Raw genomic sequence first — 26,936 nt, forward strand, 5'->3', positions numbered from 1 at the left:
AATAGTAGAATAAGAGCAAATTATTTTAAGTGATGTCAGTCATCTATTATCTTCCTCTTCCTGGTGTTCCAGTTCCTAGCAAAGCCTTGTTGGATTTTGAGAAAATTTATTTATAAAGTTATGTTTTACAGAAATAAAATATTTTAAAATTTTTAAGAGTTCACCTTCCAGACTGGTGCTTGTCCCCCGGTACAAGAAAGACTTGATCAACTGGAGTGAGTTCAGCAGCTGCCACCAAGACAGCTGGGGCTGGAGCCCTTTCCCCGTGGAGGGCTGGAGGGACTGGGGCTGGCTCAGCCTGGAGAAGAGGTGGCTTTGAGGGAACCTAAGAGCAGCCACCCAGACCGATGAGGAGGTCATGGAGGAGAAGGAGCCTGTCTCGTCCCAGTGGTGTGTGGTGGTGGGTGGGTGAGAGGCAACAGGCATAAGTTGAAACAAGAAAGATTCAGAGTAGTTTTAAGGAAAAACTTTTCCACCATGAGGCCAGTCAGGAACAGGAGCAGCGTTGCCTATGGACTTGTGCAGTGTCTGTCCTTGGAGGGTGTCAGGCCTAAGCTGGTTAAAATGCTGAGCAACCTGCTCTGGCTTCATGTTTGACCCTGATTTCAGCAGGAGGTTGGACTAGAGAACCTCCCGAGATCCCTCCCAGCCTGCATGATTCAAATCAATTAATATTTATCTTTTTGAAGTATAACCTAAAGCTTAAATACCAAATATCCAAGCCTGGCACCAAGTTATTACAGCACCAAGTTTCTCCTCGCTGCTGTGCCCATCACCTTCTCTGAAGAATTGTTCCTTCCCCTTCAGAAAGAGGTTTTGAGCTTCCTCAGGGGAGAACAGCAGAACAACGAATACCTTTCTTCCTGGGTCCATTGCTAATACAGCTTACCCACAAAGCTGAAAAAAACTTTACAGTGAGGTTGTTGTCAACTACACTGTCGTAATTCATTAATTAAGAGTTACATAATACCTTAGCTTAGAAGAAGGAGATGGTACAATCTGTTTGGGTTAGATGCCATTCGCGGTGTACAATAACCAACCATTCCCTCTGGAAAAGAGGAACTGTCGTGATAGTAAGGTACGTTTGCGGGTCAGCATTTGTTTTCTGCAGGTTTAGTTATGATGGGGAAGAGTAGAGCTGAATTGCATCAACACATTGTGTGTGGTTCATTTAATACAGTAATATCCTGATGGAAAGGAAGAGTTGTTTTCCTTGCTTTAGAGTTGCTTTGGGGACTGAAAATCACAGGCTGTCGAGCTGTCTGACTTGTTTTTTCTTCTTTGGCACATTTCTCTTTGATGGGCTGCTTGTGTTCACAGGCTGTTACTCCTGCTCCTTTGAAATTAAGTTTCTTTGCAGACCTCTCTGGAGACTTACTGTGGACCATATTATTAAAAAAAATATGGAAAAAGCAAAAAAAGATAAAAAAGAAGTGCTTCGCTGCGCTGAAGTTTCATTTCTATACTCTTCAGAGCCCTTGCTGCACAGTGTGTATTATATAGTTTTTACTTTCAAGCCCTGATGAATCACTCGATCTTTGATTTCTTTGATTTTTGAAATAATACACTTCCTGCAAATTCCAGGCTGTCACTTGGCGAGTCGCATGTTGCAGGAAGGGTAGGACAAAGGCTGTCATTTAGGGGAGCCAGATCTTCTGTAAAGTCACTGGGAGGAGCATTTGATCCTAATAATACTTTAAATGTTTCCATTGCAGATTTATTTTCGACTGCAGTTTTCCCCACCTTATTTCGGTAGGATTACTAACTCCTACCACAGCTGAAGGCACAGACACCATTTACTGCCAGTTAGTATCAGAACTATTCTTTGTAGTCACCAAGGTACTTTGTATTGCCTCTGCAAGCTCTCATTGCCCTATGGCTTCCACTCATCCAAGTCTAATTTGTATGTTTTAAACTGTCAAATTATTGTTATAGTCTTAGCACCACTTCTGAAAGATTTTACATCTTTGTACATAATAAACAAGACAAAAGGCAGGCCACCAAATTCCCCGAGAACTTTAGCAATGGTAGGTCTGTATTTCAGAACTTATGATGTGGACTTTGGCCATGTGATGTGGATTGAAAGGTTTCACCATCTCTTCCTAGTGAGGATCCAGTATTCAAAGGAAAGCCAGTATTATTGTCATTGTCGAGATGGATGATATTTTCTCTACATTGGTGGCATTTTTAGGCATGGATTTACTTGCTATAGGCCGTCACTCTCCAGAGATCTGACATCTTAGGAAATCATTTATACTGCAAATCATTTACGAGAGGGTCTGATTTGCATAGATGTGAGTATTAATCCCGTAGGCTGTCGATTTCTTCTGAGCATGCGATCACCACATGCCTGTGGTAATGCCTGTAGAAAAAATGATGGACATGGGTTTATTTTTCAGCCCTGTCAAGCCGCATCAGCTTGATTTGTGGTGGTCCAGATCAGTCTTTTAAATTAATACACTACATTTGGGAAGATCAATGTGTATTTTTGCCATCGTATGCTGGTTGCTGTTTTACTGATATTGCAGCCAGACTCCCAGGAGCCATGCAGGATATCTGGCAGGCCTGATGTGCCTTCAAAACCAGACATACTGTCTCCTCACTGCCCTACCAGCTGCAAAGGGACTGTATGAGGGGCACTGAAGGAGATCCTGGGTTGGAAGAAAACAGTGCATAAGTACATATGTGTAATTCTTCACTGTTCTGTATGTGTGTTGGGCAGTCAAGCTTGTGGCAGTCATTATAAAACTATAGCGTGTAAAGAAAAAGTTTGGGTTTGGTATTTTTCATCTGTGGCCTGGTATAAATGACTGGAGGAAACACGAGGTAGGAAAATAACTATGCATGCGCCCAGTTGCTGTTTTAAACAGGCCAGAGAAAGATGTCGGGGATGGATTTCAAGCCAGTCTGGATGTGCTGCTGCATGTGTGCATGCTTCTTGGCTTCATTCTCATTGGAACTGCCGTGCACTGCTTAATGGCATGTGAGACAGAAGTAAGAAAGTGGCAATAACTGCTTACCTTCCTGGAAAAAAACCTACAGAAATTATACTTCTAATGTGGGCTGAGGTTTTGAGTGTTTTTTTCTTTCCCTGCAAATGTGTCTGGAGCTGTAATCTAAAGTGTGAGATGGTAACTCATCAGGACATTTCAGTTTTCACAGCTCCATTTAATTTCCCTTTTCACCCAGGAGCTGCAGGAGTTACAAGACTCTGTACAGGCACTGCTGTGAATTTAAAGGTGGCTTTGTAAATTCTGGCAGCTTGGGTGATAAAGCTGTCAGGTCTCTGCCACCAGCTACTCTGGTGCTAATGATGGAGAGTGGAAAGTGTGAGGGTGAAAAATGTTCCCCCTTCTGTGACTGGAGCTGTCTAAAACTGTATTGGCACTTCAGTGTATGACTGGTTGCATGGAGTTGTTAGTTACTCCTTAGGATTCCCTGAGGTCAGGAGCATGGCAAGCAGTGTGTGTAATTTTTTATTTTAAGTTTTTAGTTTCCAGAATTTGGGCATGTAGAGTGATTTAAATGTTTTGTGACTTGTTTCAATTTGGATTTAATAGCTGGGATGAGAGTGTCTGGGAAATAAATACTCAGTATGAAAAGTGTATACTTGATAATCCTTTGCATCTGGGTCTGTGCAAAGCTCGCTTGTTCAAAGGGGGAAGCCATCACATTGTCGTGGCATCAGTCTGAATGCTGCATTAGTCGCGAAAGGATAAGCAAAAGGCCCTGCTCCTCAGTCGCCCAGGTCCTACACCCTTCTCTGTACTGTGCAGGTCTGTTTGGAAGCATGTTGAGCTCCATAAAGTTCCTTCAAAGGCTGAGGCCACAAAGATTATACAGTGAGGTTTTAAATAACTCAGTTTCTTCCAATTCCAGTTACAGAATCAGAAAACGTGAGTTAGAACATGTATAGAAAGCATCATATAGAAATACAGAATTTAGTAATTGACAGTGTGTACAGTACACACATTTGATTTATAGACCTGTCTAATAATGAGAACAGTTGGATAATTAATTCAGTTATCAGTCTATATACTTCATTACATCCTAGAACGAACCTTTTCACTCTTCCATTAATTTTATCACTATCAACGGCTGTACCAAGTTTTTTTTAAAGTGTCATTTTACCCTGATTCATCTCTTCCAAGAGGCATATATTTTTCCATAAACATTACTTTTAATCCCATTAATCCAGTAACAAGTCATCAGAATGATTTGTAGAAATGGAGACAGTATAGAGGAAGAGCTTTTCTGGATGGGTACAGTTGCTAAATGTGTGATTGGCTAGTAATAAAAAAACCCAGCTTTTTATGTATTGCTGTCCCTTGGGGAAGTTCCTGATCCTGTCCTTTGCACCAGGAAGGGTCTTTGCCACTGGATTCACATCACTAAGCCAGTAGAAATCTAAGGAGAAAAAAGCCAATATTTTTTGCTAGCAATGAGCTGTTTGGTGAATTTAGACATCTGCTTGAATCTTACCTCTAGTGAAAAAGCCTATCTCTTTGCACTGATTTCTTATCTTTCCCTCTTCTGTTTTTCAATGAGTATTAAATAATATATTTATACTATACACTAGTTTTCTGCTCTTACTGTTATATTTTTTTAGGGTCTATATGTTCTGTTATCATAAGCACACTATCTTATGCGCACCATCTTATGCTGTATTATGTTTCATTTCTATTCATTAAGATATCCAAATATTTAATTGATGTGCACATTGACATTTGAATTATATGAACAACACTGAACTCCCATGCAAGTCAAGATGAGTTTATCCTAAGTTTTTCAATAGATTTTGTATCTGATCCTTAGAAGTACTGCTCAGACTCTGAGCTACCAAACAATACCGAAGTCGCAGCATTAAATGCATCTGTGTGATACGCAAGGAAAGCAAGCACACCATTTAAAAACAGTTTTCATACAGTTTTGCTCTCATATGTGGATGACTGGGCCCTTGAGTAAATAGCTGTACGTAGTTTGCATGAAAGCTCAAGTGCCAAGGAAAGCCAGGACGGCATTTGTGGAGGTGTGCCAGCCAGAACAGCTGGCTCACAGCAGCTTAATTTTCAGTAGAAACTTCAGTAAATAGAAGCAGCATAGAAATGATAAATCCGTGGGAAAGATATTCCTGTGATTAGTTTAACAGACACCTGATGTCACTATTCCCTCACGTAAACCTGATCCAGGAAAGGAGGTGGCAAAGCTACCAGAGGAGCTCCTGGGATCTCTTGTCTAGTTAGAGCTGCTCTGACCTTCCAACAAAGAGGTTTTGTTCTCGTCTGGGATACTGTTTCATTAGCTGTGTTAATTTAAAAGTAAAACTCTCAAGAATTTAAGAACAAAAGCAAACGTAGTCTTTTACGCTTTTTTTTTTTAAATATTCACTGTAAAATAAATTTGAGATTCAGAGCAGTGTGCACAGCTTCTAGGACATTTAGTACCACTGAGTTACAAATTAATAAAATCACCTTAATTTAACGGTAGAAGTGTTCTAACAACATTAAGATGGATATATGGGAAGGATTGTGCAATAACAATGAAACAACTCTATGATCTTTAGCAGTGTCAAATTTAATTTTTAAAAGGATTGTAATGACACCTAGTCTGTACGTTAGTTATCAAGGTCCTGAACATGCGTACGTTCCTCTCAATTTTACACTTCTTCCTATTGCATCAAGTAATAATTTGGAGGCATGAAGCAGTTTCCATTCAGAGAGCAGACAAATAACAGAAGCGTAGACAGTACTCACAGTGGGGAAATAAAGGTATGGCTGTGGCCAAGTGAGGTGTTTCAGGATGCAAGGTGGAGGCAGCAGCTCACTGCGCCGGTGGTTCTGGAAGCTGTAGAAGGTATTCTGGCGCAGGAATGGATTGTGCCTTGCCTGTGTGTGGCGTGGTAACTCCCAGCCTCCAAATTTAGTATGAACCAGGATCTAGCTCCCAGCAGGGACCGGGTATCTTACCCTCCGCGTGCAGCTGAGGCATCTCCTTGCCTCTGTGAGCACCGCTACTCCTGGGCCATGAGCCCCAGGAGGGAATGGCCTCACATCACCTCCATGCATGACTGCTTTTCTCTGCTGTTTCTCCTGCAGCTTTACATTTGCAGCCAGAGGTTCATCTAACTCCCCCACCCCAGTTAAGGTTTTAATCAGGCATTGCCAAGTGGCCTGGTCCTTTAGGAAAGAAAGGTTCTTGTTGCCTTTTATTGATTGCAGCTGTAAGTTGCAAACTGATAATTTCAACAACAAAGTGCATGCAGAGCTGTGCTTTGGCAAGAGGTACCGTTGTTTCAGCTTGTCTTCTGTGGTCTCAAGGAGCGATACGAATGGGAGGAATAACATTAGCTAATTCTATTGGGACATGACACTTCCAGGGACTGCTTTCTGTGAGATAATCTGCACTAAATTTACTGGGATAATGCTCCAATTATTTTCCAGTTCTTGCCTGTTTCTTCAATTCCTTGTGAGGAATCCAATTAGCAATCCAATTTATAGTATGAGCCACAAACATTATTACTGCTGAACGTAAGAGGCAGGAACAAAGTGAGCTGAAAATAAACTTCTCTAAAATAGCTTTGCAACAGAGATCAGCATATTGTGACACTCCACTTTCAGCTGATCAGTAGATAAAACCTGTGTGTTGCATCATCAAGCTTTAATGAGCTTCATCGCAGCACAGATATGTGGTTTAGTTTTCTTTTAACTAGATGATGTGTGGCATGAAACTTGCATATAAGGCATACTTGATGCAGTGCAGGGCATACCTCTAACTTAATGTTTGAAAGAGCAGCAGTTTCCACGCAGGCTGTGCAAGGGGTACCACAGAGTAACGGGTAAATGCTGCCGTTTGTCAGCAGAGGGGGCTAATTCTCAGCCGTGCTGTGTGTTGCAGCAGCTGGATGCTCAGCGTGCCAGAGGCACAGGCGCTGGCTTTGTGCAAAGCCTGTCCTGCTGCTGCAGTCAGAGGCACAGTGGATGCAAGCAGCAATTTTGCACTGAAAGGCATCCTCTGCTTGCTAAATTCCTGGAGCCTTTTTAGAATCAGTGCTAGGCCTGTCATGGGGTTACCAACAGATGAATTTTTCTTAGCAGCCTGTAAAAACCAGAATAACACAAACCATAAAGTTACTTGAATTGACCTACTTGAACAAGGAGACATCCTAGATTCGTGAAATAGGATCTTCTTCTGGTTATTACAAGGGAAAATCCTTCTCGTGCTAACGTCCGTTCTTCAGCAGCTCCTGTCATCCATTTTGTGTTTATCAAACATCACAGCTTATTGTTTCTTAATAATCACAAAACCCAAAGCTTTTAGTTTGTCATCAGGACAATTTCAGCAACTCAGACTTTACACTGTCTTATCAACGTGCTATATAGTCTGAGAAACTCTCTTCAGTAATTAATTCTCCATTGCTTTCTAATACTTAGCTATTCTCCCGAGATTGCCAAGTGTTCCCCTTTTAAAGAGGGGTGGCAGTTTTAGTGTGGCACTGGTACCTGCCTCTCTATCCATGAGAACCTGTGCAGAAAGTACAGCCCATTCCCACAGATACGTTCAAAGTAGCAATTCCTTTTATTACAATTTTTCTTTTTTAGCGTAAAAGATTGTGACGGGTCTTGTTACTCAGTTCAGCCTTCTTTACCTGGAACAGCCATGGCAAAGATTTAATTTTAAGCAAAAGCATGGGCAGGAGCCAGGCAGTGTTGCTTTAGTACTGGTATGTTTGTTACCTGTACCAGGATGCACTAGACTTGAATGTCAGACTAAGAAGTAATTGTTTTAAAAAGGTAAATATTTGCTCATCAGAACACGATAGGAATCTTGGAGACTATTGTACAGTAGCTGTTTGCTTTCCACTTGCCTTTTGTAATCTTCCGTGTCTCAGCTGAAAACATCTCATCCCATGAGCCTGCTAAAGGAAACCAGGCGAGAGGGTGGGTTGCGCTGGGAGGTGTGGAGCTGCCAGGAGGGGGTCCACCCCAGTGTGAAGTCTGGACATTGGCATCAGTACAAGGAGTATATTTTTGTAGAATTTATGTTTTCAGATATTGCACTTTGAGTTCTCTTATGAGAGAATATGAGAATAGCAGTATGCAGGTAACAATATTTTGCATATTGTGTCTGTTAAAAACCCGTACATAAAAATTATGGATGGTATTGACGTTTCCTCGACTTGCCTCACTAGCTGGCTGGAGACAAAACCAAGCAGAGAAAAAGCTAAAAAACGGTTCAATGAACCTGCTCTGTAAACAAACCTGTATCCCTTGTCCTTTGGTTGGGATGCGTACTGCTCCTCCTCCCTCCCCTGCTTTTGAGGGTAGAAACAGGACAGGAGTATGGTGGAGGCAGAAGTTACATGTTTTGACATGGATCAAAGAGCCAAAGATCAATAGCTTATAGGGAAGATGGAGGAGTATGGAAAGGAGACTTTGTCGGTCAAAATGGGAGGTAAACCAAATGGAAACAATGATCCAGCTTTGCGAGGGGGCCATGTGGAGCCAACTGGAAAGGGTAGGAAGGAAGGTGATAAAAACTACAGCACTGGATGAGTTGCCTTGCACCGGACTGGAGCAGCCTGAGGTCTGCCGTAAGGCATGCCTGCTCTGGAGCCCAGCATAGCAGAGGTGTTCAGTGGCTTTGCTTTTGTCCAGACTTGATGCTTTCTTCAGTAAGCAATGGTAATGTTCCAGCAGTCACTATGCCAACCCTTTATCACTGGAATAATCCTCTGAGGCAGGGCTGGACTGCAAAATAGTCCAATTCAAAGGGGCCCAGGGCAGAAAGAACCTGAGAACTAATCTGCGTGATTGTAGGTAATTTGTGCCAGAGAGTCTGGACCGATAAATGAAAATTGCATAAACAGTCAGGAAAGGAAAACATAGAAGGAGGAGGACAGGGACATCCTGCCCACCCAGGGCTCTGCCAGATCACTCGAACATTTTAGCATTAAGCATCTTACCAGTGGTAACCTAGGACATTGCTGAAATAGCAGGTTTGATAAATGTACTGGCAGTTAGCTCTTTCTTTTTCTTCTTTTTAGATTTTTTTTGTCTTGCGACAGTCCTCTATGATAGTATAGGCATTTTATAATTATTCATCAAGATAAATTCTCAGGAAGAAGTGTTGCAATTTTCATGGGTTGATTTTTTTCTTTCCACCGCTCCCATCTTGCTGGCACATGCACGACATCGGGATCTGACACATCGCTATTAAAAGATGTCTGTGCAGGTATTGCTCAGCTATAAAATCACAAAACCGGAACTTATTGTATGATAGACTTTTAATGTAAAGGCACTGACTGTGGACTGCTCTTTGTCAGTGGAAACTTCCAAAGCTGATATGAACGGTTGCAGCTCATGATTTATTTAGGAGCATATGCATTTCTATAAAAGACAACCTCAGTGATGCCAGTGTTGTTGTTGAAGATTTCCTGGGAAAAAGAGGCCTCCGCAGGCTGCTGCAATGAAATGCTTATTTCAGTACCAAAGCCTTGTGTTCTTGTAACAACATTTGGATGGGCAAGATTTTAGAGGGCACAGTAATTCTGAATAGAAGGCTGATATTGATCTGGGTACGGGGCTCTGAGGTATTTTGGTACCACCAAAATATATCTGTGATAAGGAAGAGCTTTTGAATACCAAAATACTCAAAATTATCGGATAGCAAATGAGTAACGTCTAGCCAGATGTGAAAGGCTTTAATACAGGAAGCACTTAGCATTTCTTGGTGTTTTTCCACAACAAGTGTGAGACAGCACAGAGAGCTGAACGCAACGCTCGATGTAGGTATGAGCACCTCGATAGTGGTCTAATTTCATCAAGTTGTGCCTTTTATTCTCATGTGAGGAGAAATATTGGAAGGGGAAGTAAAAAGTATTCATCTGTGATGTGGAGAGGACTTGGAATCTGAGTATTATTTACCTTGAGTGAAACATCTGCCATGTCCTGTACTTCCTCTGGGCAAGGCACCAGGATGTATGGACTTGGATGCGTCTACTCAGTTTGCGCCATCTTTTTTCCAGCTGTTACTTCATAAATCACTCAATCTCTGTGCATTTGCATTTGGCGATAATTAGCGTATATGAGCTACCAGGCTTCTCCCGTTGTGCAATTTGAGGCTGTGGAGAATGCAAAGAACTGGTACCAGCCCTTCCCTCTGCCAGCCTGATGGGTGAGGCTGTTTGCTGTGCCTTGTCACCCCGTCTTTTAATTACATTGCTGCAATCCAGCATTGCTGCAATTCCAGCCCTCTCTGATGTTAGGGTGCTTTATTCCAAGCTTGGCCTCAGTTGTTTTGTGTGAAATACTCCTTGAGGTACATTTTACCTGCATTTTCTCTTCCTGTTCATTTTTTTAAAAAATATCTAAGGCTCATAAAGATTCATGGCATGTAACTCATCCTTGAATATGACCTTGAAATAAGGAGATATTTCTGATCTGCTCCATGATTATGAAGCAAAGATAGGAGCTGTCAGAAAAAATAACTGAAACAGCACCCTAGCTGACAATACGTCTGTTCCTGACGCTGCCATAATTTACCTTCGTTTCCTCCCCTCCTCCCTCTCTGCTCAGTCATTGTAAGCGAAGTAGAATCTGATTTTTTTTTTTTCATGCAGATTTGCCAGATTTACCCTATTCTCCATCATGTAGATATTCCTACTCTTCTCTCTGTCCTGGTTCTTGGCTTTTTTTCTCTTGCCTGAGCATGTCTCAGCAGTAGGATACATATTTTGATGCAAAGGGTACACATGCATCTTTTAAATTTCACTTTAAAACCTAGACTAAACCTAGCTTTTGGTAATTGGGGGGGCTATAGCTTATATTAGGCCACATGAAGTAAATTCTACAGCCTATTTCTATCTTGGACCTTATTATCCGGGTGTAGAGGAGGGATCAGTTATCCTGGTGACAACTCTAGGACAGCCCCACTTTGGGGCTGACCGTACTGAAACACAAGAATCAGCAGTTTATCAGCTCTTAGCTGTCCTGATGTAGCAACTACTGAAAGCAGCCTCTGAAACAAGGGTGGAGCAGACACCAGTGATGACAAGTGGGAACTCTCGGAGTTAATTCTTACCTCACCTGTGAATCATAGCCTTACAGCTAGGGAGTTTCCATGTAAGTTGCCTGGAGATATTTTCATAACCTCGGCTCCTCAAATTCAGGCAAAATATTGCTTACGGTAAGGAATAAATATCTTAAGGACAAAATTGATCACTGAATTCAAAATTGAATGAAGGTGTCTTCATTTAGTTCAGGCTGAGTTTTCCTTCCTGTGTTTAAAGAAAGAGAGTAAAGAGGAGCCCATTTCATCCCGGCAGTCGCTGCTGGAGTCGTGGGACGAGCTCTGTGCTGTTGCTGTGCGCTCGGATCCAGCCTTCAGAGAACCTCAGGAATGTCACAGGCATCTGACCTCCTTTGTCAGCAGACAAACACTGATACTACACTGAATTTTCAGTTTCCTGAGGTTTAAGGAACATTTTGGTAGTTTCAAGTCCCTTGATTTCCTTGACTGCAACAAGTTGGTAGTGGGACTGCACGTTGAACGAAGTTTGCTGATGATCTGTAGGAGTCTAGCTTTTCTGCTGACTCCCCAGTTTTTCAGTTTCTGATCAGGCTTGGCTTGGAGGGAAGTGCTGATGTGATCCAATTGAGGCACTTCAGGGCTTGTACTGGAAAATTCTCCAGGTAGCTGGAGAACTTCATGCAAGCTGAGAAACACCACATAATTTAGCTGGCAAAAGAGTGATTTGGTTTTTTTTTCATCGTGATTTTGTATCCTCTTTGTCTGACAGACCATCCCAGTATCTTTCTGGAAATTATGAGGAACCCACCTGGTTTTGGAAGTTTAGTAGGAGAGGGTGTGGGAATCTCACTGGGCCGGCAGGACAAAGTGGTGCATCCTTTTTCATGCAGTGTGCTGCATCTTGGGGCTTTGCTTTCCTCCACCTCTGAGGATCAATGTCTGCAGCAGAAACTTCTTCAAAGCAGGAGGGGTGTGAAACAACGGTCACTCACTGCTCATCCAACCCTTGATCCCACCTGAGGCAACAGCAGTGAAAGTCACTTTCCAAAGAGGGTGAATCAGGTACAGCCGCAGCTCCATGGGGAATGGCCATTGCTGCTGGTGGGGCTGTGGGGCAGGGAGAAGCAAGAAGCTGATGTCTCATGCTCTCTTTTCCCTGAAGAAGGTAACCAATACTCCAGAAGGGAGAAAAGTGGCTATCTTTATCAGGGTTTATCACAAAATTCTGCTGTTGGCAATACCTAGAGGCACACAGGGAGTCCAGATAAATGAATTGTTATCTTATCTTGGCTAGGAAGCTATCTGGAGTTACCAAACAGAGAGAAATGGGCTCCATGCAAAAAGCAGTTTGTGGTAGGATATCAGTAACATGCTGATATAGCTGCGGTTTGGTATTTTAGGAGTAAATAATTGAAATTACTTGGGTAGGGCCTGGCTCGTGCACTGCGTGAAGGCAGCACCGCTTTTGGCGCAACGTTGGATGTTGGTCATTTTGTGTGATTATGAGAAAGTTCTTGTAAGTTCAGTAATATCTGATTTGAAAATTAGCCTTTTCTGCTTTAATTTTCAAATGCTCAGCTTGGCACGCCGCCGCTTGTCCACGTCTCTGCCCCAGGGTGCAGTAATCCATCTGCGAGAGTCGGCCCAATTTCGGCAGACGCATTCTGGTGCTACACAAGTGTGATTTGCAGTTTGTATGGTTCTGCTGGCTGTTACTACACCCTGCTGTACTTCTTTTATGATGTCTTAAATAGTTTTGGGGTTTTGTTTTCCCTAGCTACTAAGTAATTAGGGAAATTAAACTCTAGAAACGGAGCATTGTCTTGGTAAGAGGTGAAGGGAGACGGACACAGCGTATTGTATTCACAGTGCTCCTTGGTATGTGCATGCTGGGCAGGGCTAATTCTGCATGTGCAAGAAGACCAGGACAACACCCGGCCGTTGCAGTAGTGCAGCAGAAACTTCCTACCACAGGGATTAGAATGATTTGCCTTTACACACCATTTTTATTTGTAGGCTAGTTTCAAAGAGGTGTCTCTGTGGAGGCACATTTCTCATGCATTGTGGTTTTTGCATGTTATTGATGGATGATATCAGTTTGCTGTTTTGGAAGGTTTATCTAAAAGAGGGCTTTTATAAAAAAGATTATTTAAAATATGTTAAAGACTATCTTTCACTTGATAAAAACTTTAGGACCTTTTCCCCTTTAACCATAACTGTATGAATCATTGGAAGTGAAAACAATAACTGAAGTTTTTTCACAGAATTTGCATGCAAAGCAAGAATCTTAAATTATGGCCAAATAACAGCAATAATAAAACTTCAGAAAAAAATTTATACTTGAACATCCTTCAGATTTCAAAAATTCATAAACATGGGGTCTCAGCTTTCAGGGAATTCCATGTAGATGAAGTCGGGCACTCAGATGATGACCCGTCTCTACAAGTGGCTGGTGTGAACCCACGTGCCCTAAAGATGTGTAGGATAGGCAATGTCAGCGCTTCCCCACCAACCACCTTGGACTGTTTTGCTGGTCTTTTCTGGAAAGATCAAAAGAAGTGATGGAAATAGAGGTTTCTCTTTCTTCTATTGAGTAAGCAGTGAGGCAGGAGCCACTGTAAGACTGTGGGGATATGAAAAAGACTGGGAATATCACACTTCAAATAAATTAGCGCTACGTTTAGTCACTGCTCGTGTGAGTTTAGCTGGCAGCCGATCATCAGAGACGTCTGTATCCCACTGATGGCCCTCCGAGCCATAAACTGCTGCTCCCCTATTTCAAGCTCTGCATTTTAATTCATGTGATAAAAGGAGTGCACCAAAATAACTTAGAAATAAGACTGCTAGTTGGGCAGAGTCACTGGTCGCGATGCTGATCCCTGTGTTCCCTGTGCAAGACCACCACTAAGGAAAAGGTCCCTGCAAAGCTTTTTTTAATAGTCTTGGGTGAAGGCTGCCTGGAGGGGCTTCAGGAAGAAGCTTCTGGGGGTTCATGGTCTGGACATGTGCATGTGTAGTCGCCCTTGGTAATGGATTTGGGAGGTGATCCATGAAATTGGCCAGGAAATCTTTACAGCAGGATAAATGCTAGCTTTGATTAAATGAAATTAAGAAAATGAATTTTAAACAAGGGAAGTATGGTGCTGGCCAGCTGCGTCCAAAAATTTTTCAGTGCTTAATTTAATGAGGTATTTGAACTTTCAGGGTGAATGCAACTGGAACTGGTTCATCTCCTTTTCTGCTTTTGTTTCATTTATCACTGTTGCATTATTGGTTCTGTTTACTCTTAACATAGTCCTTTCATTTGATTTTTTTGGTGTAAAACCTTCCAGCTGCTGTGCTCAGCCTGAACTACAATTAGCGTAGGGTAATAATGGAGCAATTAACTACAATTAACATGGAGTAATAATGAAGCAGGAGGAATGAGTGCCCTGCCAAGGTGTTTTATAAAGAGCCCAACACTATACTCTTCACAACGGAGCTGTTGCCCATATGCTGTACGTACCGAGCCGTATGCTGGTGTTACTGGCAGCTCTCTGAAATGTGACCCTCCTCCTGTGGCTTGTAGCTGTTGCAGCAAATGGTGCTTCCATGTTAATATGCAGATGTAATCCAATTAAAACCTCTCTCCATTGTGTACGAATGGCTTCATCTACAGGCAAAAGGATTTCAAAACTGGAGCGGAGTTTCCTGAGCTGTGTGGTATGGTCTCAAGCTGTGGAAAGTGGTGTCCCACCTCTTTTTTCTTTCAGCTGGGGAAAAAAAATTCTGTTCACTGCTATGTGCCAAAAATGCTTTGAAATCTCCTGCTGGAACCCACTAATTTTGAATATTAAGTAGCTAGAGTTATTTCAGCTTTTCTAGTAGAAAGGAGAAGTGAAAAGGATTGGAAAAATCTCAAAAGTGGTTTTAGCACAGAGAGGTTACTTTCAGCTGCCTCCTTTCTGGTGAATACCTCTTGCTCAAAAACTTTAAATTTATTAACGAAGCTGAAGAACACACACAAAAAAAGTGTTTTCACTTAAGTGAGGCTGCAGGGACCCTCCCAAAGAGAAACTGCTGTTTTCCTCCATCTTCTGAGCACCTCCCGCAGAGCTAAACAAAGATAACAGGAATAATAAGGAAGAGAAATGCTTTACAAGAATCCCACCATGAGAAGCCAGTGGAAATTCCCTCTTCCTGAACAAAGCTGTTTGCTTGTTCTGTTTGCTTTAAGTTAAATGTTTAAATAGCAACATTACATCTGGGTGTGTGTTCCTTGAGATACGAGACCCAGCCTTTGCATACCTACAAGAGTGTCTTTCCTCGTACTCCTAGAAGCAAGTCATTTGTGTGTGATGCCATTGGGAATGAATAACCTTTCTGAGAAATTAAAAAATAAGATGTTATTGGAAACAGCATTGATGAGGAGATGCCACGGCATTTACATCATCACACTATCAGTTAAAAAGTAGAATCTTTTGAGTATAGGATATTGGGAAGTATTTTTGGTTCAAGCACCAACTTGCTAGGCAGAGCAGGATCTTCAATGAAGTTTCCGGGTTTTTTTCTTCTTTTTTTTTTTTTTTTTTTTTCCTCCCCTGTAACCAGAGAGAGGAGGGATTTTGGGCCGGGGCACTAATGATGATGGACACGGCAGTCCGCACATGGATCCATCTACATGGCTCTGAAACCTTGCCCCAAAACATGCGCAACAAAATAGTCTGTCTGACATGGTGTCAGCCTGGCCCACACACATCCAGGATATTTACGAACAAATAGAAAACACCTGAAGAGCCGAGTCATGCACTGAAATGTTGATTATGAAGAATAAAATTTTATTTTTTTCTGAAAAAAACTACATACACATGTTCAGATCTGTTCAACCTTCAAAACATGTCTTAGTTTCCAAACAAACAGTGTTCTTTTAAGCATGCAGGACCCCACTGCAGCTTGATAAAGAAGAGAGAGTTTTAATCCTATAACTGTGCAAACATCATTTGAAAGCTATTTACATTTTGCATCTCTCACTTCTAATAACAGTAGCATCAGCTCTTAGATACATGCACTGTATAGCTATAACTTACGGTTTGGCATTGACATTTGATTTAGGTATAGAGTGAAAACCAAACAAACCTTCCATTGTTCAAGAAACTCCTCACAGGCAATTACAATAAATCTCATTTATTCATTATAAAGGAGATCTCTTTAAGCACTCAGACTTCCCTGCAGTTATTAAAATATTACTTCCACTCTATTTTCTGGATCGTCTTCCTCTGGTGCAGACGTGCACTTTCCTTGCTTTGGTGAATGGGAGCAGAAAGAAACGATGTCTCAGTTTTTATCAAAGGCGGCAGGAAACAGCACTGAAACAGAGCTAGTTCTCTCTCTTTCTGTCATTTTCAGTAAACTACAAGATTACCCATAGTATGTTTTTTTTTACTATCTTAGACCATCTAAACTCAGAGGCAGCAACTTAGATGCAAAAGGCTGGATTCAAGTTCATACTCCTGCTACTTTCTCTGGTAATTTACTTTTCTGGCCATTAAAAAGTCAGTAACCAGATGGATACTAGTCAGTACTCAAATCACGCTGTGTTACACTCATCTCCGGATATTCTCTAACCTGGCTCAAAGCAGGCATGGTATGTTTTGCCACTGCACGCTGTTGGCAGACCTTCTTTGTGTATAATGAGCGTAGTACCCCTCTTCACAGCCATCATAAACAGTCCTTGCTGTTTCATACATGCCCGTGTGATGAAATTAAGGTGCTGAAAAGTGGGAGCCTGTTGAATATTAGGGAAACGTGGCGTTCCAGGTGATGTGTTTCATTATCACACAGCAAAAGCTGGCCTGTGTTTTATATAACGGGGACTGTGCAGCCAGGAGTCAGTGCATTATTCTGGTTTTCAGCTATGGTAATCGAGCAAGCCGTGTTTTGTAAGAGAAAATGGTATTTTCATAACCGCAAAACTACTTCAGAATAAATACACAAAATTGAAGAAGACATTGCATGTCATGAGTTGCAAGAGCTTCTAATCACTACCCGGGCAAGTTCAGTTCACAATGGAAACTGTGCTTTCAGGGTGGCCTCCGAATATCTGGGAGAAAAACTCAAAAGCCAGGCGGACGTGGATGGGGACGAAGACGTAAGCCGTGTACACCACCATAGCGAAAACAGTCACAGTGATGGTGTGGAACATGGACTGCTCCCAGGGCTCCAGCACATAGCTGCAAGTGATCAGTAGGTACTGGTAGTACAGCCAATAGATATAGTCCTTCACGCGCTTAATATCCATCTTCAGCTTTCAGTGATTTCGAGAAGATGACCTGTAATGATAGAGAAGCCTGGATTACAGCTGCAGTGGAAAGAAAGACCTGGAACTAAAACATGATGCGGTGGCCATCATTTCAAGTTTGATACCACATATAATTGTATTTTATAAAATAAAGTTCAATCAGAAATTAAAGCGCCAGTGCCATCACCAGCCTCTGCTGCCCTGGAGCAGCGGAAAACAATCTTTAGCTCTATCAACTGCTGCTTGCAGTTATTGAGGCTGTATTGGTTGGGCACTCTCAATTCCTACGTTCCGATTGTGAATCTGTTTTGCTGTTCATTCTGCATTAGGAATTAAAACCACATTAGCTTACAAAGGCACAGGGTTCACGTGGAAGTCAGGGAGATATGCATTTAAAAGGGAAGGCTTTGGGCCAGCTTCCATGAATGTGGATGGCAGACTCGTATGCTCTGGAATAAAGATGAGATTAAAAGAACTGCTCTGTAAAAACTCCTCTGCTTACTTCTGATAATAATTTTTATTAGCCTGCAATTGTTGGGAATAAAGAAAAGACAAGCTATGAAAGGGAGGGAAAAAAGTAATCTCAAATAGCATAAGAAGTTTTTTCAGCTTGTTCCAAAGAAATAAGATACATTACAGATTAAAAGGATATTTAATAGAAGTTACAAGTCTGGGAAAGATTTTCCTTGCAGGTAATACCTTTATGCATTCATTGTTCCCGTCTCCACACAGAAAGGAGAATGGCTGAGCAAGTATTGACTAAGAAATGGGTTTTGCCTTCCCCTGTTTTTTGTTAAAATTGCTTTTCAGTATTTTAAATAATCTTTAAATTCAGGCTAAAAACATCTACTTAGAGAAAACACAGAGACAGAATGATAAGCAACTGTACGAGGCTTCACGGAGGGACTCCTTTGTTTTGGGTGTTGAGTTTAAGGACCAGCTCAGCTCACAGTAAAAGGGAATATAGCAGATTTTAGTCCTGCAGGAAAACCTTCCAATGTATCATTTTATTCTATACTGCTGTCGCCTAAAATGCCTGGAATGGAGATGCTTGGACATGTCACATCCCTCCAGTGTTGTGTTTGGGGCAACAGAAATTTTCTGTCCCTCAAGGCAACAAATACTAAGGTAGGACTGGAAAATTTATAGCCTGTGATTAAAATAATGATGGGCCACTGGTATAGGCCAAATATATTACAATATTCAGTGGTTTACTGCCTCTGGAGGCTGTACAGTAAATTCTGGTGGTATGTGGGTATTTACTGAAGGGAAGACAAATTACCAAGGAAAAGGATTCCTGGTTTGTTTTGTAACAGCTTTACTTTGGTTACTGATGTGTAAAATTTTTGTCCGGTGGATGCACTGTTAAAATGCACACACCTTGACGGATCGTATTTCTCCATCTTTCTTCCCTGAGGTCACCGGTACTGCCTGTTGTTAAGGTTCAACATTCCTGTATTAAGTTGAAAATGGAGCATCCTGCCAGACCAGCTTACACCTTGCCATCTGGAGATGCTCTAAGGTAGATTTTTATCCCTTCTTCTTTGGGAAGGCAACAACTGTAGGCTTACCTCAAGCATGACAGACTGTTTGGTTGAACTGGCACTCCAGATGCCTGTCCAATGCTGTTGATAAGGAACCTGACTGTCTTTGCTCCCCCTCCTTCATCCATGTGCTGGTTTCTCTCCTGGTGTTTCTCCTCCCATCCCTCAGCTTCCTGTCCAGACCTCCTTACATCTGTTCCCCAGTTGCCCCTCAACTCTCAACACCCCCATGAATGCAACCTCTTTGGTGGCAACAAGTGCAGTGAAACTGTAGACACTGTACATAAAAAAAGGGAGGGAGGCTTCTTTGCGTTAACAGATTTTTATGCAGAAAAATTTCTGTACTTGACCCATCACCCACCCAGCCTTTACTTTCCACCAGCCCCTCTTCTTCTGCATCCTCCAACCATCAGTACTTTCCACAACATATTTTTCCCTCCTCCTCCCAAAGCAGTCTTTTTCCTTCAGTTCCATCTTCCCTGTATCGCCTAGACTACATTTCCTAGACTGAGGCCGCCTACGATGCTTTGGGGGGGCAGATCACTTCCATTTTAAGTCTAGCAGTGATTGTCTTTGCTGTTAACAGCTTTACTTGCATGGGTGCAGGCTGGAGAGAAAGGCCACCCCTGGTTTCTGTCCTGGTATGAATGGAAGATGATTCCTTTCAGATAAATTATTTTAAGGCAGAACTCGAGAGGCCTTAAAGCCTTGTAAATATTGCAAAGCCTGTCATAAAAATGGCACAGCTGGCAAACTGTGACTCAGTGGGAGCCAAAAGTGTCTCTATTTATACCTTCTGCAAGAAGGGCAGCATTTTTGAATGAAGAGGTTAAGCCCTTTCCTATACATTTGAAAAGAAAATGATAAGGGCCCTCTCATAGTATCTAGGATTATGGTATTTACACTGGGGTTATGCCCGTGCTAGTTAAACTCATACCTTTCTTGGGTAAATATCTGTTAAGCCTGACTGCCGCACGGAGAAGCTGCGAGGCCGGAGTGCTTCCTGTGGGTGTTCATGAGGTTATGAGAGTGGTGCTGCAGTGGTTTTGAGGGGAGAAATCCCAGGCTACTGGAGCTTTCTGCCCACAGCAGCACATACACTCGCATATCTCAATACAGAGCTGCTATAAGGAAAAGCCAGAAACAGGGAAAAAAAATCCCCAGGCTGATTTTAGTGATATTAGACCAGTCTACCAGGCTGCAGACTCACCACTGTCACTTACTAGACATTGCTGTCTTGGAGGGATACATAAATAAAGTATGAAGTAATTAAAATACGGAGCAGACCTGTGATTTATACCAAAGACCCTGTTGCACTTTCTCCAGCCTGGGGACTGTGTTTTCATTCAGCTTGGTCACCAAGTCCTAGCAGCCAGCCTGTGCTTCTTCAGGTCTTCCAGTTCACAGCAGAGGGGAATAACCCCATCCCCAGGCACTGAGACACACCTGCAGTGGGACTCCCTGGGCTACCAGCAAGAACGCAAGCTATCTTAATGCAGAAGCTGCGCGGTCTCCAAATGAATGATAGAGGTTGAGATAAGTAAAAGACAAACAGTCAAATTACAGTCTCTGTCCTCACCGCTAACACACTTCCACTGCATTTAATCTACCCAGAGACTTTCTCCGCTAGCAGGATTGTCTTGGAAATGCAGCCAACATGAAGGGCATCTTGGGATAATGCAATTCTAGATGCATAATTTATAAAAGGAAAACATAGGCGGGAAGGAAAAAAAAGCCATCTTAAACCATCTGCTCAGTCAATGAGATACAAGAATCCACTGTGTTACTGTGACATGGATACCTTTTCTGAATGTACCCCATTTACATTAATTCAGGGCTAGTTTTAAGCATTAGAAATTGCCCAAAGTTCCACACCTCTGGAGGTCTCAGGCGGCCTCCTTACCACCAGGCCAATTACCTTGTAGCAATAATCAAAGGGAACAGCTGATCACTAAACAAACAGGAACTCTTGAGGCTAAAAATTCTGTATTTTAGACAGGACTTGTCCTAGAGAGGCTTCCACTTATATTTTTAAGCATTACTGTGGCATTAATGTAATAAAAACCAATCAGCTGGCACTCTGAGTTGACAGGGCCCCACATTATTAGCTCATCAGTTCCCAATATTATAGTAGGACATAATTTGCTATTACGCAATTTTAACTTGGAGCTCATTTATCTACAAATTTCAGTTTAAGTATTTGATTGTGTTGTGGAAATGCCTTCCTGTTTGGAGGCCATAAGACTGTTACAACCAGCTATGAATAAAATGAATAGAATTCAGTTTCTAAAGCCATTAAGCAATATTCAAATTATTTTCAGCAATTTCACCTCCAAGCAAAAATAGCAAGAAGAGAAACCTGTAAAACAGCTTTTATTGTTTTAAGTGGCAACCTGATTTTCTTGCTTGTTAACAGATGTCTCTGATTAGGGCAGCTGAAAAGATAAATCATCATCAAATAAAAAATAATCCCAGGTTTCATTTAAGAGCATGCCTAATATAAAAAAAAAAACCCAAACCCCAACACAAACCCAAACAACTTAGTTCCCAGTGTCGGAGCTAGTGTTTGGAGTTGTAATCTGAAGATGTGAGTGTTACGTACATTACTATATAGTTTCTGCTTTGAGCAACAGGGTGGCTGGACAGCACCTGGCAAAATGCACCTGCTGCGAAATTCCTCTGGAAAGAAACAAACATTCTTGTAGGGGAACTCGGATAGACTGGTTTCCAAAGAATGCTTGAAGAACACCTTACACCCTCAGCAGGAGAGTTTGGCTGAGTTACACATACAGAGAAAAAGGGTTTCCACCATAAATTTATCTAGAGTGGGGAAAAACAAACCCTAGCTGTAGATAGCCCCATAGTCATTGAACAGGTGGTCTCTCAGGCTTTGAATGTAAAGTAGGGCCATGTGTTACAAACAAGGTAGGGAGGAAAAGCAAGCAAGCAATCAAACCATCCCCAAAACGCAAATATTTAATTGGCTAAAAATTGGCCATTTGCTAAATAATGGCTGTGATAGCACAGAAGCAAGAGTGAGTTGGTTTTGCAGAATCCTAAGGGATTGCAGTCATGCTGAAGCTTAAGTAAAATCCTGCCGCGGGCCCCTGACCCCTATTTGGTCTCACATGCAGGACACTTACAACATGTAGGCTCCAAATGGCAGGTGTCACAAGGCAAAGTGCAATAATTATTTTAAAGTTGTCTGATATGCAAATAATTTTAGCTATTAGAAGAGGAATGGGTAGTCATTCCCCTTGGGTATTGCAATAGAAGTCCTTTCCACAAGTTACTTATCTGTAATTGTTCTTACTTATTTGTAGTTTTACTGTGTTAGATGGGTTTGTTCTGCTGTTACTCAGAATATCCTGACTTATCCAAGGCACCAGTCTTGTCCCTGTTAATGTAACATAACTCTGGGATGAACCCACTGATTTTATGTAGACTGACATTTCTGAAAATGCAAACTAGAACAAAGGGAGTCACGTTCCCAGTCCATCATGCGTTTGCTTTAATATGTTTTATTCAGTGAGCACCAAGCACAGTGTATAAGGTATGAGATACAGGTCCAGTGGACCAGTAGTTAGGAAGAAATCAGGAAGAAATTTAGATGACGCAGCAGTTAAAATTGTGCAGGGAATCTGAATGCCAGCATTTCCCGGGGACACCATCTCAGTCTGTTCCTCTATTGCATTTGTTCTGCTCAGTTCCCCATACGCAGCGTGACCCGTGGCGATATAGCATCAGCTCAGCCTAGAAAGCTGCCTATTACCTACCGACAAGCAGAACCCTCAGGTTACTGTAGTACTTACACATGGATGTTTAAACGTACCCTAAAGCTTGTTTTCAGAGGGAGATAATGCCAGACAAAGAACGTGAATGAGTACAGCAGCAATAATCCCAGCATAGCTCCCACTACGGACAATTATGCACCATTAAAAATGTCTTTACATATAGATTTCAATCAAGAACCCCCCTCCTCTAATTCTGGAGTAAAAATGCACAGCAGCAGTGAGGCCATCTCTGTTTTCTCTTCCTCAGCATTCGTCTTCCTGAATCAGCATCTCATTGCATGCTTGGCCATACATTACTGCCAGCTACTGTGCTACAGGAATTGTAAACTCTTCTCATATACATATTCCTGCCAACATCCATGCAACACCAGAACGAAATTCAGAGATAGTAAAATTTTATTGCTGTAAATGACTCAGATGTTTTGCATGCAGGTGAAGATGCTTCCACTGCACCTATAGGTTTGTTTGGAAAAAAAAATAATCTTCCAGGAGTGGAAAAATACTTCAGGCATGGGAACAGTAAGGCAGAAAAGGCAATGGCATTTTCAGCCAGGTTTATGCTTTACCATGCTCAGAAGAAGGAATTCCAGCATCTTCTAAATCTGTCCACACTAACCCTCCTTTCCTGCCGACCTTAGTGGTAGCACATAGGTGCTGTTTTCTTTCTTTTAAATGGAAAAAGTTCCATAATGCATACAAGACCTAGGAATCTAACAAACACCTTTCGCAGTTGACAAAAAGACTTACTTCTACCTACAGTAGATTCAAAGGCGACAGCAAAATGCTCACTGAGTGGCAGTGCCACGGCTACATGAAATCCAACCCAGACTTCCTCATCTCTAGCTCTGAATACAAACCTAGTCCTCATGTACTCCTTCACCAGCTCTTCAATAATACCTTGCTCCCAAGCATCGGTTTGGTGCTACAGTTTAGCTGCATGGACACATCTGTAACCGGAGCAAATGGATTCTTGTCAGACTATCTTTCCACCTGGACTGCAGTATACCCAGATGATTTCTGAAATACTATTTGCTCCTTCAGTCAAGTTCAGTACACAGATGGAGTGCATCATGGCCTACAACACTGCGGGAAGTAATTTTAAATGCAATATATAAGCTGCTGACCCTCAAGAGAGGAGAGGATGATCTGCAGATCCCATAGGGATCTCATTTGGAGAGAGGGTCCCAACCATTCAAGTGACAGTGCAGCAGTTAATGTTTGGACTGATTTCATGCCTTAACTACTCCCTGAAAACTATAGGCTGCTCCTAGCAAAACACACTTAAAAATAAATCAGCTTCTCCTGGCTTTGAAGCCTGGCTGATTTATTGGCACACTCTCCTTTCTCTGCACTCAAGCACAGAGGAAGAAGATGATGCAGCTTCCCTATAACAAAAACATTCTTAGAGCAGCTCTGTCCCATTTTCTTCCAAGGCCAAATTAATTTTTCAAAGAATTTTCTGTTCTTCCCTCCTCTGAAGCTTCCTCAGTCGTGTTCTTATATAACTAGATTCTTCTTACAGTTTATGTACAAACCCCTTCCTTTCCAGCTTTCTCTGGGCTGAGCATGTTCTGAGCTCTAAGTCCTGCCCCTGTGATGGGACTTGCACATTGGAGCAGAACTGGCCTTTGGTGATAAGCTCTGCCAGAGAAGACTGGTAAATTGGCAAGTTGAAATCTCAGGGCAAGCTTTCCCTGTATTTTCAGTGTAAGCATAGTTTACGCACGTGGTTTTGAACAGAGCTGATTCCCAAGCAAGACATCAAACCCATCACTAGAAACCAGCACCAGGTTTATATTGCAAGTACTTAAAAATTGAGAGGTCTCGAACTGTTCCAGGAGGTATCTTCGAGGGGTTTTGTCTTTGCTCTTGGTGACAAGCCTTAGTTCTCTAAGACTCTTCAGATTTGGGACATCAGCTAGGTCCTTCAAGGGGACTTTAAAGTTCAGAAGGTTGTGTAAACACATCATTCTATAAACAAAATAGCTAAGATGTTTGGGCTCTACGAAAAGATTTACTTTCAAATGTAGTTGTTATTTTATTCAGACTTCTTTGTTTTGCTCTGAGTCATTTCTGAAGCAGCTGGAAATAATAGCTAGTCTTGGATTATATGTAATATGAGAAGGTGAATACTGTCATAGTCATGACAGGTATTAGTGGAAAACAGGTACCAAACTCTTGTGCAAGTGCATCTCCTTTGAGATCTAATGAAAGGAAGCAGTGTTGCACCATGACGGGTTATCGGTCTAAAAGGGGAAAAGAAAAATTAAGTGAGACATTTGCAACAGATAAGAAGTAGAAAGGGAAATTCACATTTTTCACAGAAACAGATTTAACCCCACAGATGCAGTAAGGAACAACTTCCTTTGCAGACCACTTCATCCCTATGATCCGTTTTGAACACAGAAAACTATTGATATAGGAGAATATCCCTCAAATGTGGGGAGAGCAAAGCCACACTCGATTTTTGGTGGGGAGAACACAAGAAATACTCCTGTTCAGCTGGGCAAGACAAGGCTCTTCAAAGTTGCAACAAGCCACTGTGCCAGTTTCCCCTGAAAAGTGGTAGGGGCTGGGTTATGTTGTGTTGGCTTCTTCCCCCCCCCCCCCCCCCCCCATCAGCCAGGTGGAACACCTGAGTCTTAGTGCCATTCACTACATCACATGTCCTGGACACTTTTTGGGCACAGGGGTGATGGAGTAAGTATTCCCACAGCCCTGAGCTGCTCTCCAGGCATCCTTTCACCATATCTCCCATTGCTCCTGGATGAACAACGTACACACTCTGTGCAGAGCTTCCCGACATTTCTCTGTCAAAACCATACCACCTAGAAGTCACTCCAAGGACATGCAGAATCATGCTCAAGACATAGTTATTTTTGCCATACTCACAATGTTCATAAGCAAAAGATAAACAAGGACCCCAAATCCTACAGCATTTTAAAATACACAGTCCAAAAAGTACCACGTGTGCTGATTAAGTGGGGTAGTAGCATTTGTTACAGGGATTCTCCTGTACACTATCCCATCTCCACTTATACAGCAGGGAGGTACTCCATGCTGAAGGACTACTGGAAGCAACCAGCAACTCTAAGAAAGCCAAAGAGCCAAAACCTGCAAACAATGAACATCATTGCCACCACAATGGTATGAGTAGCACCTTCACCTTCTCTCCTCCACCCCTACCCATCTACTTCAACTTTTTTACTTATGGAATCATAGAATGGTTTGGGTTGGAAGAGGCCTTAAAGACCATCTCGTTCCAAGCCCCTGCCCTGGGCAGGGACACCTCCCACCAGACCAGGTTGCTCCAAGCCCCATCCAGCCTGGCCTTGAACCCCTCCAGGGATGGGGCAGCCACAGCTTCTCTGGGCAACATGGACCAGGGGCTCACCACCCTCACAGTCAAGAATTTCTTCATGATATCTAATCTAGGTCTCCCCTCTTCCAGTCTGAAGCCCTTAGGCAGGCTATCTTCCCAACAGCTGCACCAGCAACACCACCTGGAAATCCCTGACTGCGGGTCTACAGCAGCAACAAGTCCAGAGAGACCTTGCTGAAGGCTGTAGGTCCTTCTGCAACACCACCAGCCACCCTGAGGAAGACACGCAGAGCAAATCCTGGAGGCTTTACCGCTGCCGTCCCCGCTCCAAGGCCTTCGCTCCGCGGCTCCTTCCCGACCCGCCGATGGCAGCGCAGAGTACGCGGCTCCGCTCGGCCAAGGTCACCGGTCCGTTGGTTCGGGGGAGCCGCGGGACGGCGCTTCCGCCGCGATGCCCTTGGCCGAGCGGAGCAGGGGCTGACCCCCGGTACCGGGCCGTGCAGGGGGTGGCGGGGTGGCCCCGCCGCCACGGCAAAACCGGACCCCGCGCTCCCCGGCACGGCGCCTCCCTCACCTCCGCTCCGCGGGATGCCGCGCACCGCACCGCGCCGCGCACCGCCGTTCTCCCAGCCCGCCGCCGCCGAGCTTAAATACCTACCCGCCCTGCTCCGCGCCCCACCGGCCGCGGCCGCGCCGGGGGCCGGTCCGCGCCGCTCCGCGCCCCTCCGCGCCGTCCCGCCCCGCCCCGCCCCGTTGCCGCAGCCGCTGCGCGCCTCCGGCTGCTCTGCTCGGGTTTGCAGCGCGGTCCCGCGGCGGGGAGCTGGCGGGGGGAGGAAGGGGAGAGCGGCGCCAGGCTCGGGGAAACCCGTGGGATTTAGCGGGGTGTCACCGTCGGATCGGTGACATCCCGCTAAACATCACCGCGACGTTTAAGGTTTCCCTGCGGTCCTGCGTCTATAGGCGGCATCGGT

General features: G+C 43.2%; 1 protein-coding gene across 2 annotated transcripts; it reads right to left on the reverse strand.

Annotated features, from left to right (window-relative positions):
• Window positions 1–15,824: 15,824 nt before the first annotated feature.
• On the reverse strand, window positions 15,825–26,936 carry SPTSSB (serine palmitoyltransferase small subunit B). 2 transcript variants are annotated; one of them, XM_063339007.1, is made up of 2 exons: window positions 26,624–26,936; window positions 15,825–17,336 (listed from the first exon to the last, which is right to left on the reverse strand). In XM_063339007.1, the coding sequence occupies exon 2, from the start codon at window positions 17,303–17,305 to the stop codon at window positions 17,063–17,065; it is 243 nt and encodes an 80-aa protein (XP_063195077.1). In that variant the 5' UTR covers window positions 17,306–17,336; window positions 26,624–26,936; the 3' UTR covers window positions 15,825–17,062. The 2 variants fall into 2 exon arrangements, with proteins under 2 accessions (XP_063195077.1, XP_063195076.1); XM_063339006.1 differs by having other exon boundaries at window positions 26,540–26,639.

The sequence above is a fragment of the Chroicocephalus ridibundus genome, chromosome 6, assembly GCF_963924245.1.
Source record: "Chroicocephalus ridibundus chromosome 6, bChrRid1.1, whole genome shotgun sequence".
Lineage (NCBI taxonomy): Eukaryota > Metazoa > Chordata > Aves > Charadriiformes > Laridae > Chroicocephalus > Chroicocephalus ridibundus.